Raw genomic sequence first — 19288 nt, forward strand, 5'->3', positions numbered from 1 at the left:
CTTGCTCCATCTTCCAAGGGACAGGCCTTCATGTCACCCTTCGGACTTCCTTTTTCCAGGCTGGACATACCCTAAACTTGCAGCTTCGCTCCATGTCCAGAGGCGGTTAGAAAATCTGCAGAAATCCTGCAAATGCTTACCTACATCTTCTGATCCACTTCCCCCCAGGTAAGGACCACCCCAAAGCTGAGCACATCCTATTCTTTGAGACAGATTCTGGTCAAGCCTGGTAAATGGGTGGGTCAGAACCTGCCTCATCAGTTCAGATTTTATGAGAACACGTGTAAACAGGGAAATGCCCCACTCCAAAGAGAAGCATTGCAGGGGAAACTTATTAAATGGAGAGCAGCTGGCAGCAGAGTTTGCACTTTATCCCCAAAAGGGGGGAGGGACTATTTCAGCAAATGCTGCCCTTAAAAGATATCATGCCAGTCCAGTGGTTCCCAACGTGGGTGGTACTGCTCCTTGGGGACTGGGATTATGTGGGGGGATGCTAAGAGACGGGACGCACCGGAAGTGTAAAGGACTAGCAGGCTTTAAAAAGCTGGTATCATTGGATCCAATTCATCAATTTTGTTGGCTTAATTAAACTATATAGTTGCAATTGAATGTGAAATTCTTACCATTCTGAATTTTGTTGTGTTATCTTCCTTAGTGGGTCGTGCAAACGGCTATTCTGAATAATGCTTTTTATAGAGTGCCAGGCACAGGGGGTGAGTTGCCGATCAGAAGCTCGGCAGTTCGAATTCCCGCGACGGGGTGAGCTCCCGCTGCTCGGTCCCTGCTCCTGCCCACCTAGCAGTTCGAGAGCACGTCAAAGTGCAAGTAGATAAATAGGTACCGCCGACCTTCTGATTGGCAAGTCCTAGGCTCTGTGGTTTAACCCACAGTGCCACCCACGTCCCTATCGCCCAGCCCTAGTTCCTGCCAAAAAGCCCCCCCCCCCAAAAAAAAAACCCTGCAAAAATGTTAACAACACTAAAGCAGCATCTTTGACTTACAAGGGGAGCGATGATTTCATTTGTGAGCAGCGGGAGACAAGCAGCCTCCCAAAAGTGCATTTGTAACACAGAGAATAAGAATATAAGAAGCTGCATCTTGGAAGAGCATGACATGTCTGGGACCTTCTGGCTGGGGCTGATGGGAGGTGTAGTCTTAAACATCTGGAGGGCACCAGATTGCCATGGCACCCTTAGTTGGATGAACTCACCCCCTGTGCCTGGCACCCCGTCGTGGGGATTTGAACCGCTAACCTTCTGATCGGCAAGCCCAAGAGGCTCAGTGGTTTAGACCACAGCCCAAGCTGTTTGCATTTGCATTCTTTTGAATTTGCATCATTGTATTTCGACGTTATCTGTTTATTCTTGGGAGCCTTTTTGGTTGAAAGGCAAGATATAAATAAACGGGAACATAAACTAACATAACCTTTCATGTATGATGGACTTCCACACTGCTAAAGGTAAAGGGACCCCTGACCATTAGGTCCAGTCGTGGCCGACTCTGGGGCTGCGGCGCTCATCTTGCTTTATTGGCCGAGGGAGCCGGCGTTCAGCTTCCGGGTCATGTGGCCAGCATGACTAAGCCGCTTCTGGCGAACCAGAGCACAGAAACGCCTTTTACCTTCCCACCGGAGCGGTACCTATTTATCTACTTGCACTTTGACGTGCTTTCGAACTGCTAGGTTGGCAGGAGCAGGGACCGAGCAACGGGAGCTCACCCTGTCACAGGGATTCAAACCTCCAGCCTTCTGATCGGCAAGTCCTAGGCTCTGGGGTTTAAACCCACAGCACCCCCCGCATCCCTCCACACTGCTAGCGTGATGTTAAAGGGCACCCCAGTTATCTGTACGAGACCAGCCTACTCTTACTTTGGCCTCCCGCCTCAGACCCTATTTGTGGCCTCCTACGCATGCCAGGACCTCAGAATTAATGCTGTATCTGCAGCCTCGCTGCCGGCACTTGGAACTGCCAGCACGAGACCCTCCGAGGATAAAATTCACCTGCGCCTGCCCTGCTTTGGCAAGGCTTCATTTCCCACAGCTACCCAGAGACGAGAGGGGGATCGGAAGAGAGACACACTGTATTGACATATTTTGCAAAAGAAGGTGTTACAAAAAACCCCAAGAAAACGCAGCCACAGACAAAACACCCGACGTCACACGGAGGAATAGCTGGCTTGTTACAGTCACCTCAGCTGACATTTAGCTTAACGACACTGAAATTCATATATATATATATATGTATATATATAATTCAACCAATATTTACAAAGATGCCTTCTGTAAAAAATATAATAATAATAATAATAATAATAATAATAATAATAATAATAATAATATAACAGCAATATAACAGCAAGACAACAGGGGACGGCAGTTCTCCAGATACCTTTGGGGTGAGAGAGGAAGAACTGGGAGACAGTTATGGGACAGGCGGCACGTTTTGCGGGAACTTCATACGGCAAAACAACAGTACATGAGCTCTTGGCGTTGGGTTATAACAACCAGAATCCTGGTCGAAGCTGCTCTTGACTCGTACAAACAGCCTTGGAGTGTGGCCAGATGCAGTTTGTGAAATTAAAACAAAGACAACCTCAAAAACCCACACACCTTTACTGACAACAATTAACTGGGAAAGGATGCTTTCGACTGGGCTCCACGAAGGTGCTTAATGGGGCAGGGTGCCCAATGGGGAGTAGGTTAGGGGAGCAGGCAGGAAGCTTGCCCCTAGACTATTCGATGAAGTGTGGCCTGGCCTCCGGTGGGTCCACCTTCCTGGCTCCGGAAGCTCATCGTGTGGTGTGTGCAAGAGAGAGAGGGAGGGAGGAAGAACACAAACATCAGCCTCAAGGAGGGCTCACACAGTGACGAGACGGAAGAATGTCTTTGAGATTCTGGGTCCCTGTGGGCAAGGAGGGAGAAGCGGTGAATACCTAGTTGCCTCATCTTCACAGGAAAAACCGCAGAGAGCCAGTTCTCCACGAACGGCGGCAGCGCGGCAGGAAAGACTGCCTAAATGCCGTTATCTGTGACCCACCCAGGCGGAAGCAGGGCTCGGAGTACGATGTCTCGGCCTTGCGCTCACCCCCGGCACAGCGCAGGAAGGGTAGTAAGCGATGCTCTGATGGTCCACGAGAGGGAGCCCCTCCGCCACGTCCCGGCATGCCCTGGGACACTTGGGGGGCAAACCGGGAGGGAGGGGGGCAGCTGTTCTTCAGCATGCAGGGCACGGCCGACGCCGGCCAGAAGCAGAGGGCTTTGGGGACGGGGCCGTCGCTAGGGTTGCTCTTGCTTCAAGGCCACCAGGCCGGCCTGCGCCCCCAGCCCCAGGTGGTGCGCCGCGGGGTTGCGGGTGTGGATTTTCTGGTGGCAGTTCAGGGACTCCTTGTAGCGGAAGTTCTTCCCACAGGTGGCGCACTGGTAGGGCGTCTCCCCGGTGTGGACGCGCCAGTGCTTGAGGAGGTGGTCCCGGCGGATGAAGCTCTTCCCGCACTCGGTGCACTGGTAGGGCCTCTCGCCCGTGTGGATGCGCTGGTGCCGGACGGCCTTGGAGAGGTCCCGGAAGTCCTTGCCGCAGTAGGTGCACGTCAGCGGCCCGTCTCCCTTCCCTGTGTGCAGCTTCTGGTGGAGAAGAAGACTCACCTCCAGTTTGAAGCTCTCTTTGCACTGCGTGCAAGTGTAGGGGCGCTCCACCATGTGGTTCCCGGGGCGCTTCCCGGCGCTGGGCTTGAGGGCGGGGCTCCTCTGGGGTTCAGGGCGTTTCGGGGGCTTGGGGCGCGCCGGCGTCGGGGCCCTCTGGAGAGGTAAGGGGCTCGGCTTCAGCTTCAGGTCCCCTCCTCCTCCTCCTCCTCCGGGGTCCATCGCCGGATAGCTCCCTCCTCCGTCGTGGGTCTTCTGGTGAGTGGTGAAGAGCTGCTTGTCCAGGAAGCCCTCCCCACACTCGCAGCAGATGTAGGGCCCAGTGTGGGCCTCGGCCTCCAGCGCAGAGGAGGGGTCCTCTTTCCTCGACTCAGCCACGCAGCGAACCGACCGCCTCAGGCTGCTCCCCGGGGGCTTCCTTGCAGGCGCCACCGAAATGGGGTGGCTCTCGCAGAGCAGTTCCTCGCCCGGGCCCTGGAAGACTTCCGTCCACTTCCGGGGGAACATGCCGGGGAGCTCCAAGCTTTCGGGGTCTTCTTCCAGGAGCTGCGGAGCACCTGACCAAAGGGGGGAAAGAGGCAGGTTGGTGGCATATGAAATCAGATAGGTGGCCCCTTGGTTGAATCAACGAACATAGGTAACATTAAAATCACAGGTCACGCCCCAGTAGAGGTTGCCCTTAAAATGGGAGAAGGAACACAAACCCCCCCTTCATGATCCTTCAGTCCCATCCCAACCGCAAATAAACAGATTAGAGAGTCTCACAAAAACTCTCCAAAAATCTACTTCGAAGAAAATGATGCAGACAGTATAACCCCCTCCTATGGGACGCAATGAGAGCATCCCTTAAAAAACAAGCCACCTCAGAAATTAGCAAAATGAAATCAGACAGGCAACTGCAATTTTGATATTTCATCTCCCACTGAAAATGTTTCTGATTCGTCAAGAGCTTTTAGAGGATTAATTTGATTTGGTGCTTGGACATTTTGTCTGTCTGTATTTTTATGATTTTACAATTCAATGATGTTTCAAACTGCAAGGGGGGGTTGTCTTGTTTGTTATCATGTTATGTAGTTTTGTGATTTATAGTGTAAACCACCCTGCGATCTTCAGATGAAGGAGGATATAAATAATAATAATAATAATAATAATAATAATAATAATAATAATAATAATAATAATAATGGATAGTGCAGCATGAAGGTGCCAACTGTCAAGGGCACTTCCAGAGGAATGCACTTGTCAGAGGGTTAACTCTTTATTGTCAAAGAAACCCGCTCCTATGTGAAATGGCCAGTTCTCCATCAATCACCCCTAGCCTTGCCAACAACAACAACAACAAAATAATAATTTATTATTTATACCCTGCCCATACGGCTGGGTTTCCCCAGCCACTCTTGGTGGCTCCCGACAGATTAAAAACAGCACAGACAGCTCCAAATATGTTAAGCACATAAGCCCAAGTCTCCTGAGCAGCCCCATTCCACTAGTCAAGAATTCTGGGCTCTGCACGGCCCCCTCCTCTCCTGGCAACGTTCTCCTTCCCCTCCCAGCCTTGTGCAGGAAGGAGAGGACCCCCCCACCTTAGGCCGCTCCAACTTACTCATGGCGGGATCCCCGGGGATTTCGCTCTCCTCCAAGTCGCCCATGCTTTTGACCAGGGACATTTCCTCCGGCTCCATCCAGGAGCTGTCGTTGAGGGCGGAAATCGGAGAGCCTGTTTTGAAGAGGAGGGAAGAAGGTACAGCAGCCATTCACCACCAGCGACACATTTAGGACAGGTCTGTAAAAGGCCACCCGAGCCGAGATGATGCAAGGACAAGCTACATTGTCCACCCCCTCCTCTCTAGCACTGATGTTCAGACTCCTCCTCTCAGCCTCCTTCATTGATTCAAGGGTTGTGTGTATTCAGCAAATCCATACAAGCACAGGACCATGTTGCTCTGAGCATAGAATACCATCATTTGAGAATTTCCACTTTCTTTGGGACAGGGGAGCGTGAGGAGGAAAACACCCAGAGAGTTCATAGTCCTAATGGCTGTAAACAGTGTCTTGAAAGTGTGTGGCCAGCAAGACATTTGGTGTAAGCTGCTCTTTTGGTAAAGGGACCGCTGACCATTAGGTCCAGTCATGGCCGACTCTGGGCTTGTGGCGCTCATCTCCCTTTACTGGTCGAGGGAGCTGGCGTACAGCTTCCGGGTCATGTGGCCAGCATGACTAAGCCGCTTCTGGCGAACCAGAGCAGCGCACGGAAACGCCGTTTACCTTCCCACTGGAGCGGTACCTATTTATCTACTTGCACTTTGACGTGCTTTCGAACTGCTAGGTTGGCAGGAGCAGGGATAATATTATTAATAATAATTTATTATTTATACCCCACCCATCTGGCTGAGTTTCCCAGAGAAACGGGAGCCCACCCCATCGCGGGGATTCGAACCGCTGACCTTCTGATCAGCAAGCCCTAGGCTCTGTGGTTTAACCCACAGCGCCACCCGCATCCCCACTCTTTTGGTAGATTTAATATAATTTGGTATGTCTTCTGATTTGCAAGTAAACTTATACTTATTTCTTTACAGTTAGCTGATGAGAAGTAACAGGATATTCTTACGATACTTGGAACCAAAGGGTCTGTTAGTTGTGTGGGAGGGAGAGATTTAGTTTTCGTTCAGTTAGTTAGTTCATTTGTTAGAGTGGTCCTGGGTTTGGTTGCTGAACGAGAAGCATAACAGTGCAATGCAACTGTATAGGCATACAGTCATACCTCAGTTACAGATGCTTTGGGTTGTGTGATTTCGGGTTGTGCACCGTGCCAAACCTGGAAGTACCAGAACTGGTTACTCCCGGGTTTCGGCACTTGCGCATGTGCAGAAGCACTAAATCGTGTTTTGCGCATGCACAGAAGCACTGAATTGCGACCTGCGCATGCGCACATGCGGCGCTGCAGGTTGCGAACGCTGCGGGTTGCGAATGTGCTTCCCACACGGATCACATTCGCAACCCGAGCGGTCCACTGTACTTTATTCAACGGATGACTTCCTCTGCTTATCTATTTACTTGTTTTCGAAAACCAAATAAAAATTATTTCAAAAGAAAAGAAGAAAAGTGTGTGGCCAGTTTGTGGTGGAGTTACGAAAGCAGGAGCATGCCGTGAGGGCGAAGTAACACTTGCTTCATCTGTGGCAACTAAGCTGGGCAGCAGAATTCAGCTTCAGAATTCAAGGAACGTAACTCTCACAAAGCCAACACCACGTGGGAAGAGCAATGGTTCTCAACTGTTGTCAAGGTTTTCAGAGCTTTTCGCTGTTTGCCTCAAGCTGTAAATTGTCCCCTTCAGCATCAGGGGTGGACCTGAGCTGCTCTCCCTGCGCAACACAGATGAGGGTGAGGGTTGCCAACTCTGCGACTCACCCAGGGTGGTCTCCTTCAGGGCTTCTCTTTCCTCGACATCCCCCCGACCAGCGACATCTGCTTGCTCGATCCGAGAGAGCAGGTCAGGTTTGGAGATGGCAGCGTCTGTGCGTGGCAGGGGGGAAAAACTTATTAGCAGCATCAAGCCTCTCATTTGCTCCAGAGCCCCCCTTTTATTTAAATTTCCCTTGGGAATGACGCAGGGACAGGACGGTGGTGCTCTGGGACTCCCATGAACATACTCAACGACTGGTATGTAAACCTGGAGGGAATCCTAAGGGTCATCTCTAGTCCACCCCCTGTAATGCAGGAATCAAAGCTAAAGAATCGCCGACAGATGGCCATCAAACCTCCGTTTGGAAACCTGCAAGGATAGTCTGTTCCATCGTAGAACAGCTCTTATCTTTGGAAAGTTCTTCCTAACGTTTGGCGAGACTCTCCTTTCTTAGTTTTTTTTATCCATTGGTTCAGATCCTACCCGCTGAAGCAACAGAAAACAAGCTGCGTCTTCCATGTGAAGGTCGTTCAGATATTTGGAGATGGCTATCATGTCACTTCTCAGTCTCCTCTTATCCAGGCTAAACATATCAACTCCCTCAATTGCTCTTCATAAAGCTTGGTTTCCAGGTCGCCCTCCTCTGCACATGTTCCAATGATCATCCTACCTGAAGGAATTTCCTGGCAGGACAGACTGGCCAATGACCAGCTGAGCTCTGGGCATTCTCGTGCTGCACAGAGCTTGGCTAACCTGCAGACCTGGTAAGGAACTCCTTGCTGGGTCCATGTGACCCCTCAGCAGATCACCTGTTTGCCTGCAGAAGGTCCAACTTCTGGCATCTCCAGGTAGGACTTGAGAACAACTCCTGTCTGAAACCCTGGAGAGCTACTATGAGCCAGAACAGGCAAAACTGAGCAAGGTGAACCCATGGCTTGAATCAACATCTAGCAGCTTCCTTTATCTGGTGCATCTGATCTGCACCCACGTCACCCTGAAGCCTGGTCAGATGTCGGCTGAGAATTGATGCCGTGTCCACTTAGAAGGCCCTGGGCCACGGTGGATGAAGGCTCAGGTGCGCAGAGAGCTCTGCTTGGCCACGCCATGTGGACCCTTCCTTACCCATAGAGACCACGGCCTTGTAGTTGCATTTCATGATGTGCCGGTAGAGGTCCTTCTGCCCTTCATCCAAGCTGCGCCACTCTTGCTCGGAGAAACTGCAGGAGGCTTCGTCAAACAGCAAAGGGACCTGCAACCGCGTCAAAGAGAGGGAGAAGTCATTTCCTCTTAGGTGGAGCAGCTGCCGTGAATGCAAAAACGTCCCGGGTTCAGTCCTTGCCTGAAACCATACAGAGCCGCTTCCTGTCAGTGTAGACAGTACTGAGCTAGATAGACCAACGGACTGACTTGGTATAAGGCAGTTTCCTGTGTTTCTAATCCTCTGCCAGGTCCCCTGATGTAAATCTCAGAACCTGGTCATATATTTAGCTTCCAACCATTTTTACACATTTTACGGGCAACTGAAATTACAGATAATAATCATAATAATCATAATAATCATAAAAAATGTTATTTATACCCCGCCCTCCACTGCCAGAGATGGGCTCAGGGCGGCTAACACCAATAAAATAAAATCACAGTAAAAACATAATAGGGGGAAAGAGAGGGGGGGTCCCAATTTAAAATACAGGTTAAAATGCAATTTAAAATGCAGCCTCATTTTAAAATAGCTGATAAATCAAGACCATAAGGGGAGGGAAACGTAAGGGTCAGACCGAGTCCAGACCAAAAGCCAGGCAGAACAGCTCTGTCTTGCAGGCCCTGTGGAAAGATGTCAAGTCCTGCAGGGCCCTAGTCTCTTGTGACAGAGCATTCCACCACGTCGGGGCCAGTGTTGAAAAGGCCCTGGCCCTAGTTGAGACCAATCTAACCTCCTTGAGGCTCGGGACCACCACAGTGTTGTTATTTGTGGACCTTAAAGTCCTCTGCAGGGCATACCAGGAGAGGCAGTCCCGTAGGTACGAGGGTCCTAGGACACATGGGGCTTTAAAGGTCAAAACAAGCACCTTAAACCTGACCCTGTACTCCACTGGGAGCCAGTGCAGCTGGTAAAGAACTGGATGAATGTGATTCTGCAGCAAGGACCCCGTAAGGAGCCTCGCTGCTGCATTCTGCACCCATTGGAGTTTCTGAGTCAGCTTCAAGGGCAGCCCCATGTAGAGCGAGTTACAATAATCAAGCCTGGAGGTAACCTTTCCCCAACCACCCCAGACTCCTTCCTTTGTCTTCTTCCAAGTCAGCTGGTGTCAATTCTACTGACTTTTTGATGCCAACTGAAAACAGCTTTTTCTTCTCAGAAGCTGCTAATTGATTATTTGAGTTCAAACTTCTCGTGTTGCTGCTTTTACTGCGATTTTGCACCTGCAAGGAACCACGTTAACCCAGGAAGCAATACTGTAAGGAGAACCCCTATTTTAAAACAAAACAAAACCTTCAAACACCTGGCCCAGCACCCTGTGCTCACTTTGGCCAACTAGGTGCCTGTGGGAAAATCTCGCTTCCTGTGGTTTCTAGCAACTGGTCTTTAGAAACACTGCTGCCTCAAATTGTGGCGCCGCCTCCTCTATAAATCTGTCTTCTAAAGCCATCCAAGTTGGGGCCATCACTGCCTCCTACAGGAAGGAATCCCATAGTTTAAATATGTGCTGTGTGAATGACTTTCTTTTATCTGAATCTTCCCACATTCAGCTTCTGTAGTGTGTTGGGAAATCTTAGCAAGTTAAAACTTTGGCTCATGCCAAGGAAGAGCATTGTGGGAGAGGCAAACACTGGAGAATTCTGGGAATGTGTATCTGCTTCTTTAGTTGCAGACTTTCTGTCTCAAAGAATGTGAATAAGTTATCTTCTCCATCTGCAGGAAGGAGGTTCCTAACTGATTTGTAGTCTTGACACCTGGCTATCTTAGATGCTGTTTCTGTGTGAACCAGGTCATCAAGCCAACTCGCAACTCAAAGAATGTGGTCTGGCTCTGGGAATGCTTCTAATTTTCAAGGCCTTTTGATAAACAGGATTCAGCTGTTGCGGCTCCTAACAAGCCTGAGTTATTGCTCTTCTATCTAACCACTGGTGAATTGCTAATTAATCTAAAGAACTGATTGGCTTTTGAGTTTTGAATCCACAGGGTTCAAAGGGGTAAAACCTTAGGAAACCCACCTGCAATTCGCAGCCCATCTTGCCAAACAGGCAGCCCACCTCACCTAATCTACTTTGCCATGTGAGACCATTGTCATGCAGAGAGGGCTTGCCCTGATGCGGGAGGGTGTTTTGAACTGTTCTGTTTCACACTTTCGTTTTCGTTGTGAGTATGTTTTGTAGCAAGTGATATTAAGCAATGTTTTTATTTTTTGTAAAAGATGTGCCAACTTTTATGTTTGAATAATCTTGTTTTTTAATAAATCCTGGGAAAAGGACTTTTTCCTGTTTTTGTCTTTTGTGCCTTTCTGCCAGGGAAGCTAAACCAGTACCTGACCACTTACTCACCTACCAGAGCCTGTTGGATTTCTGTCTGTGCCACGGTAAAGTGACACAGGGTGGGGCAGCCCGGTAACGCTGAAGAGTAATCTCCTTCCTTAGGTTACTTTTCGGAGCTGTTCTGAGATAAGGAAGTGGTGGCAGCATACTACTGTTTCTGTTTTTTATGTGTGTTCTGAAAAAGCTTCTGCGCACCAGTCTCTCTCTCAGCTGGGTCTTGCCGGACTTGGAGGGCAGGTTGGGGAGGTGGGGGACGGTGCACGAATGCTACAGCTTCATTGAATGCCCAAGAGAGTTCCAGTGTTAGGAGGGAGGGAGAAAACCACCCCATCCTACAGATAGCAAGGATTGCTAGAATACTGCCTGCAAAGCAGTAATTTGTGGATATGAGAAATCCCACCTCAAGGGAAAAGGGCATATTTTTATTTACAACACTTACATGGCCAGGCACAGCCCCTAACCCTGCCCACCCTGCTTACCTTGGGGGTTTCCCCCCTGGATCCTGGGGGCAGGCGGAGGATCCAGAAGTTTCGGTTCTTGAGCAAGTTCTCCATGTTCTCCAGCCTCCTCTGGAGCTGCCCGTACTCTTGAATGAGGGTCCCCAGGGCGGCCCACTTGCTCTCCAGCTGGTTCCCAAATTCGACGGCGGTCTTTTCGCAGCCGTCCAGCTTTGTCTCAGCCATCCCCATTCTCCCCTCCAGGCTCATGAGCTGCGCTGCGTAAGAGTCCACTTTGCTCTCCACCGCTTGGATTTCAGCCACGACCGTCAGGGAGAGCTCAGCCGCTTCGGGGAGCACGTCGCCCATGGGCGTCTGCTCAGGGGTGCTGAGGGGCTGGGCAGCAGCCATGGGCTGGGGCTCCACCTCCCACTGAAGAGCCTATTGGAGGGGGGAGACATGCAAACAACATTACATTCCTGGGTGGTCTGGAACAGAGCAACGTTCTGCAGCCACTGTCTCTGGCCGTTCCTCTTGAGGAAGGATGTCTAGGAACAGTTAGCCGAAACTTAAAATGAAGAAGGATGAGGTAAGTTCTGTGCCAAAAAAAGGTCAGAAAGTGGGCGCATTTGCATATTCTGCATACTTCCACTCCTGCTGGACAATCAGGAGGGACCTGCTGGCCACTGACCACACAATTGAGTTCAGGATGGCTTTCCCTGCCCACCTTTGGCATCTAATTGCCTTCAGTTCATCATCTTCATTTTATCCCAAAAGCATGAGGATTGGGAACTTGGGAGAATGAATTCTGCGCCAGATGCCAAATAGTCAAAATGCCAGCAGTCACTGAGCAACAAAACAACCAATGAACTGTGTACTGCAGGTGGAGATCAATGGAGAGGGATCCTTATGGGAGAGAAACCATGGCTGATATTACGGAGTCTGAGCAGGTACACTCTAGTGTTATACGGAAACAAGAAATGACCTGGGTCCTTTTCCAGGTGGCTTACAAGTTTCAGGGCTGCTGACCACTGCTCCATCTCTAATAAATTCTTCACTCATCAGTTATGCTGCATTTCTCTGCTTAAACACCAGCCCTTCTCTAACCATGCGATATTCCTAACCGTACAATTATTAATAATATTTACTTCTCCGTATCCTTAGCATTCGTATGATGCTTGGTTCAGGTTTACATGTGTCTTTTCTACAGTCAGCACTTGCTTTTTGTGGGACTGGGACAGCTCTGGGTTTACACCAGGGGTGGGGCACTGGATCTGGCCAGATCCTCCCTCCTCAGATGGGACAACTTGGACAGGTGAGCAGGCCAGACCATGGTTTAAGGGAAATGGCTTTGTAGACCAAAGCTTTCCCATCCCCAACTTAAGCCAATGATCCTGCCACTACTGTATCTAGTTGATCATTCATTCACAAGTCCTTTCTATCAGCCACCAACCGGAATGCTTCATTAAGCTACTACCTATTGCAACTCCAGGAGGAAACCTTTGAAGCTGCAGTGGGCCTGGAACAGCTCTGTGCACTGGAAAAGGCAGCATGAAAAGGACAAACAGCGCTGAGGTTCATCGTGGAGGAGAATAAGAGACAGAACGTTCTGCATCCAGATGCAGTTCACCTCCTCAAGGAGTACAGAGAACATTTGCGGACATCTTGCTTCCAGGAGTACAAGGCAGAACAAAGTTCAAAGGAAGGCAAAAGCAACAGAGATGAAGGGATGACTTCCATGTGCAAATTTTGCAAGACAAGGTGCCTCCCTTTAGAAAGACAACGGCAATTTATGGAAACCTACAAGACCTTTATTGCAGTACCAATCATTTAGGACACAGCAGTTCAGCTTGCCGTGTGATAGCCGAATTTGCACATAATCAGTTCATAAACCCTCTTCCAAAAGGGAGTGTAACACAGCACTCGGGCGATCTGTGGAACTCTGTACTGCACGATGAGAGGTTTGCCAAGAGTATAAATGCAACTGTAAGTGCAGAAACCTCTTTTTCCAAAAGCAGAACCCCAGCAGCTCCTTTGTATTATGGTGCTGGAGGAGACTCTTGAGAGTCCCATGGACTGCAAGAAGATCAAACCTCTCCATACTGAAGGAAATCAACCCGGAGTGCTCACTGGAAGGACAGATTGTGAAGCTGAGACTCCAGTACTTTGGCCACCTCATGAGAAGAGAAGACTCCCTGGAAAAGACCCTGATGTTGGGAAAGATGGAGGGCACAAGGAGAAGGGGACGACAGAGGACGAGATGGTTGGATAGTGTTTTTGAGGTTACCAGCATGAGTTTGACCAAACTGCGGGAAGCAGTGGAGGACAGAGGTGCCTGGCGTTCTCTGGTCCATGGGGTCACGAAGAGTCGGACACGACTAAACGACTAAACAACAACAACCCATGGAAAGCTGGGACAGGCCTTCAATGGCATTGCTTTAGGGGGAATCCCATCTAATGAAGGTGACTCACCAAGTCACAAGCTGACTTCAATTTTGGGCCAAGCCTTTGATGTCTCCTCTTCTGCCCCTGCCCCCACCCCCACGAATCCCCATGGTCCAATGAGGTATATTAAATTTACAAAGAAAGAGCACATAGGGAGGATCAATTCACAGATATGGAAGATTAATGACCCAGCCAGAATGAGTCATGCCTTACTTGTGTACAGACTAGACTTAGTGCCCTACAGGGTTTTTGTGGGAGTGTTTTTGGGGGGGCGCTAGCCTTTTCACTATCACTGGCCCACTGGCCATGCTGACTGGAGCTGGTGAGAATGGACAATTCAAAGCTTGAGGAAAGCTTGGCTTGGGTACTGCAATGCAGTCCAGGGTGCAGCAGCTCAGGGGTTGAATGGAAGATGCCAACCACTTCACTGGTTCCCAGCTGGTTCCCAGGCCCAATTTAAAGCGCTGGTTTGGACCTTGAAAGTTCTTAACAGGTCCAGAACATCTCAAGCACTGCCTGCTCCCACAGAAGCCTGCCACAGTGTCAGCTCCTCTTCTGAAAGTCTGAAGTACAGTGGGTGGGTAACACAAGATCTCTGCGGTGGCACTAAAAATGTGGCACTCTATCCCTAAAGATGTTTGCCTCACTCTTCCTTCTTGACCGCTAGAGGCGAGGCCAAGGTGGTCCTCAGAGGGCTTTGGGATGCTTTGCCAGTGTTGCATGATAACTGAATGCTGCTTCCATTAAATCTATTGTTCACTGTACTTCTTTTACTGATTGATTTATAGCCCACCTTTTTTTCCAAGGAGCTCAAGGTGGCTTATATAGTTTTACCACCACCCCCCGCTTCCATTTAACCCCCACAACAGCCCTGTGCGGAAAGTTAGGCAGAGGGGCAGGGACTGGTCCCCAAGGTCACACCCAGGGAGCTTCATGGTCAAGTGGGGATTCAAACCCTGTTCTCTTCCCAGGTCCTAGTTTGACACTTAAACCACGACACAACACTGGCTCTCTTAAGTTTGGATGGTTTATCCATGATTTGTGGTGGGTTCTGTTGCCGTTGTTTATTGTGCAAGCTGCCTTGGAGACCTTAAATCAAAGGCAGGCAAAAAATGTTTTAATAAAACGAGCAAAATAAGTGATCTGTATCAAAATACTGCAGGGACGCGGGTTGCACTGTGGGTTAAACCACTGAGCCTAGGGCTTGCAGATCAGAAGGTCGGCGATTCGAATCCCTGCGACGAGGTGAGCTCCCGTTGCTCAGTCCCTGCTCCTGCCAACCTAGCAGTTCGAAAGCACGTCAAAGTGCAAGTAGATAAATAGGTAAATAGATAAAGAGGTACCGCTCTGGCGGGAAGGTGAACGGCGTTTCCATGCGCTGCTCTGGTTCGCCAGAAGCGGCTTAGACCTGCTGGCCACATGACCCGGAAGCTGAATGCCGGCTCCTTCGGCCAATAAAGCGAGATGAGCGCCGCAACCCCAGAGTCGGCCACAACTGGACCTAAAATCAGGGGTCTCTTTACCTTTACCTATCAAAATACTGAGGGGTGCTCTCTTGCTTAAGAGCAAAGGAAGGGCTTTGTGGGACCACCTTGTCCCAGGAAGCGAGAAATGGCAAAGGAAAAAAGGAGGCCCCACCAATATCAGGAACCGAGCGAGTCACTAGGGCAATTCCCAAAATGTCTTTGGAAAATGAGCAGCATTTTCTTCTTTTTTTAAAAGAAGGTTTATAAGAATTCTACAGGGCAGTGTCCTCTCTGGGTGGATTACAAAATAAAAAATATAAATGCAGATTTCACAGCAAAGCAGCAATCACCGCAAATATAAAAAGTATGTATTCAACCCAGCATAAAATAGTCAAACCGTTTAAAACCAACAGATTCTAAAACAACAAAGACATAAAAATCATCCTAGCTAGAAGCCAACTGGGTCCTCCAGGCTTTTTTCGAAAGGTATCTCTGATCATGCATCCATCCATCTGCTGTGGAAGGAGACCCATGGACTAGGGACCACCACCGAGAAGGCCCTAGTTAGGGGCAGACAAGCAGGGCCTCCAAAGCTGATCTTGAGATACGGGCTGGTTCACGTGGGTGAAGATGGCTATGAATTTCTAGGATCAGAACACACACCTCTCCCTCCGAAAAAAAGATTACGGGGGAGGACTTGACAGGCTTTCTTCCATGATATTTTACAGTTTAGTCCATCTGAAAGAAGAATTCTCCTGTATGAACATTCCCAGGCTTTGAGATCTTTGGGGGGAGGCCCTTTTCTCAGTACTGGAAAAGGGTCTTCTCAGTGGCTGCTCCCAGACTTTGGAACTCCCTTCCTAAAGAAGGAAGACCGGTTCCCTCCCTTCACCAGAAGGTGAAGACTATTTTATTCTGACCGGCTTCTGGGAACTGTTGTTGTTTTTTTAAACAAGGAAATGGCTTTTAATAGTGATGTTCCTCTTTATTATCTGGACTTTTCTATTACTTTTAAATTACAGTCATACCTTGGAAGTCGAACAGAATCCGTTCCGGAAGTCTGTTCAACTTCCAAAACCAAAGCGCAGCTTCCGATTGGCTGCAGGAAGCGCCTGCAGAAAATCGGAAGTCACGGAAGCCCCATCGGATGTTCGGCTTCCAAAAAACAGTTCACAAACCGGAACAGTCACTTCTAGGTTTGCAGCATTCAGGAGCCAAAACGTTCGAGAACTAAGCTGTTCAAAAACCAAGAGACGACTGTTTTTACTTTTATATGTTTTTCACTTTTTAAATTTCTGTGTTGTTCTGGTCTGGGGAAAAGGAGGGATATAAATAAATATAACAGCAACAACACTTTAAACAATGCAGTCCAAATCTCTGCTGCCAAAAAACCCTGTAATTAAGGAACATGAAACCATTTCCAGAGACCTTGACTGTGCGCAAGACTTGAGACTGAACCACCTGTGCAGACTTGCAGCACTATGCATCACGCCTTTATGCTAGGAGCAAAGGAACACATCAGTTATTCCTCGATGACAGCATCACCACATCTTTAGGCTCTAGGGCATGGATTGAAGGCACATGATGCAGCAACCTTGCAGATGCGAAACAGAGGCAGCTCTAAGCACTGCCTGAATGGGAGATTATCTGGGAGCTCTCAGTTATGCCACGATGAACTTGTGGAAGAAATGTTAAGAAGCAAAATATACCCCTTGCAACTCATTCATCTTCTTCCTTGGTTATTTCTTAACACGCTATTATTTTCTGCCATATATACTGTACAGTAGTACCTCAGGTTAAGTACTTAATTCGTTCCGGAGGTCTGTACTTAACCTGAATCTGTTCTTAACCTGAAGCACCACTTTATCTAATGGGGCCTCCTGCTGCTGCTGCACCGCCGGAGCACAATTTCTGTTCTCATTCTGAAGCAAAGTTCTTAACCTGAAGTAATATTTCTGGGTTAGCGGAGTCTGTAACCTGAAGCATATGTAACCTGAAGCGTATGTAACCCGAGGTACCACTGTATTTTGCTTTGTACCAATACCTCTTTTTTGTATTGTTTCTTGTTATTCTTAATTAAAAACATCTTATTAAAAAAAGAAGACGAAGCAAACATAATTCACCCCAATCCTTGCTGCACCAGAAAGCATTTTCCCCCCTCCTGGGTCCATTCTACCCTCCAAAGCTCCGTAACAAGGTCCTAGCTGAAAATTAACTCGCATCACAACTATCTGTCCTTAAAAACTGCCCCCAAATAGCCCCTCTCCCTCTTTCCATGGGGGGGGGGGTCGGGGGCAGGCAGGCTGCATAATGAACACAGCACCCCTTCCATGCTAAATTGGGCTACGTGCCCCTGCCTCTCTTTGCCCTGGAAGCCTCTCTCCAAAAGGCAGCAAGAGCCCTATTTGCAGAGGCCAGAAACAATTTGGGGATGGGTTAAGGCAGGGGAAGAGATGACAGCTACCTGATTTGCTTTCATTGATGAGAGGAATTAACTGCCTCAGCCCTAGGGATGCAAGACTTGGAGGAGTCCCTATCAGATCTGGGGCACCTGTTTTCCTAAGCGGGAGAGGAAAAGTTAGCCTCCCTGTCCCTGTCAACAACCCCCTGCCCAAAATAAACTACACATCCGTTTTGGGGCCTAATCCTTAGCTTCAGGAGGTAGTTGTAAAATATATTTGTTTTCCTCCCTCTCCAGCATCATCATATCCTGGCAGCTTTTGCTTCTCCCCTCTCAGATCCAGCCCCCCCCCCCAAATTAACCTCCATAAAAAAACTCCCCCACATCCATTTTGGGGGCTGATCCGTAGCTTCAGAAGGTAGCTTTGACATGAAGGTAGGCCTCTCTCTCTCCAGTATCACCACCATCTCCTGACAGCCTTTACTTCTCCCCTCTCAGATCCTCCCCAAATGAACCTCCCTTTAAAAAAAAACTGCACCCCACAACTGTTTTGGGGCCTGATCTGCAGCTCCAGGGGGCGGTTTTGACATATGTGTGTGTGCATCTCTCTCCTGGAGCCTCATCCTCATTTCTGGGCAGCCTTTGCCCCTTCCCTCCCAACCCCCCCCCCAAAAAAAACAACGACCCCTCCATCTCACACCCGTTTTGGGGGCCTAAGATGCAGGTCCAGAAGGTGCTTCTGACATGTGTATGTTTTCATCTCTCTCCCTGAGAATCACCCTCATCTCCTGGCAGCCTTTGCCCCTTCCCCCCTCCCCAAAAAAGCACCCCCCCAAAAAAAACAGCCACCCTCCATCTCTCACCCGTTTGGAGAGCCTAAGCTGCAGGTCCAGAAGGTGCTTTTGACATGTGTATGTTTTAGTCTCTCTCTCTGAGCATCACCCTCATCTCCTGGCAGCCTTTGCCCCTTCCTTTCCCCCCAAAAGAACCCCCCCCAAAAAAAACCCTGCATCTCACACCCGTTTTGGGGGCCTAAGCTGCAGGTCCAGGAGTTGATTCTGACATGTGTATGTTTTCATCTCTCTCCCTGAGAATCACCCTCATCTCCTGGCAGCCTTTGCCCCTTCCCCCCTCCCCAAAAAAGCACCCCCCCCCCCAAAAAAAACCCAACTCCTTCATCTCACACCCATTATGTGGGTCTAAGCTGCAGGTCCAGAAGGCGCTTCTGACATGTTCTCATCTCTCTCCCTGAGCATCATCATCTCCTGGCAGCCTATGCCCTTTCCCTCCCTGATCACCCCCCCAAAAATCAACCCCCACACCCTTTTGGGGGCCTGACCTGCATCTCCAAGGGGCGGTTTTGACATGTACGTGTCTTCCTCTCCCCCCCCTCCAGCTTCAGCATCCTCAGCCCCTGACACCACTAAGCCTCCCCCTCCCCACACCACAAAAACACCGCCGCCCCCCCTGGACCCACAACTGCAGCAGCTCCAAGAGCCCCCCCTCCAGCCAATGGGGGGTCTCCAAAGGAAGGGGTCCCTCCGCAGCCCCCCCCACGGCATCCATTCCCCCCCCCCTTCACCACCCATGACAACCTCCCTCAGCAGCAGACTCCATTTTGGGAGCCCCCCCACCTTCATCTCCCCCCCTCCGCCCAACCGTCACCTCTCCCCCCCCCCCTTTCCAGGTCCCTCCTCGCTCACCTGGGCGGGGCTCCACTCGGCCATGGCCCGGCGCTGTCGTCGTCGCCGCCGCCGCGGCTGCTGCTGAGGGGCGAGGAGGGCCGGGAGAGCGAGAGGGAGGAGCGGGGCGGGCAAGACGGACGGCGGCGCCGGGGAAGCTCCAGGAAGCGGAGCGAGCGCCGGGAGAGAGCGCCGCCCAGGGGCGGAGGAGGAGAAGGCAGATGCCGCAGCGACACCTGGCGGCCGGAGGCCGTGGGCGACGGGAGAAGAGCCGGGCGGGGGAGAC

At 50.0% G+C, this 19288-nt stretch overlaps 1 protein-coding gene across 3 annotated transcripts in view; it reads right to left on the bottom strand.

The window, feature by feature from the left end:
* Positions 1 to 2061: 2061 nt before the first annotated feature.
* The window catches only part of LOC310827765 (zinc finger protein 783-like), a 130314-nt gene continuing 113087 nt past the window's right edge, over positions 2062 to 19288 (bottom strand). Inside the window, exons 2-7 of one of the 3 annotated variants that reach the window (XM_083704178.1) lie at positions 19024 to 19065; positions 11051 to 11449; positions 8163 to 8289; positions 7046 to 7150; positions 5241 to 5354; positions 2062 to 4194 (exon numbers count right to left, since the gene is read on the bottom strand). In XM_083704178.1, the coding sequence (XP_083560304.1) occupies positions 3275 to 4194; positions 5241 to 5354; positions 7046 to 7150; positions 8163 to 8289; positions 11051 to 11449; positions 19024 to 19047 (1689 nt within the window). In that variant the 5' untranslated portion in view covers positions 19048 to 19065 and the 3' untranslated portion in view covers positions 2062 to 3274. Of the gene's footprint in view, positions 4195 to 5240; positions 5355 to 7045; positions 7151 to 8162; positions 8290 to 11050; positions 13056 to 13409; positions 14610 to 19023; positions 19172 to 19288 lie in introns of those variants that run through there. The other 2 variants (XM_083704177.1, XM_083704179.1) reach the window with 2 other exon arrangements.

This window comes from Podarcis gaigeae, assembly GCF_964106915.1.
Source record: "Podarcis gaigeae genome assembly, chromosome: 12".
Classification (NCBI taxonomy): domain Eukaryota; kingdom Metazoa; phylum Chordata; class Lepidosauria; order Squamata; family Lacertidae; genus Podarcis; species Podarcis gaigeae.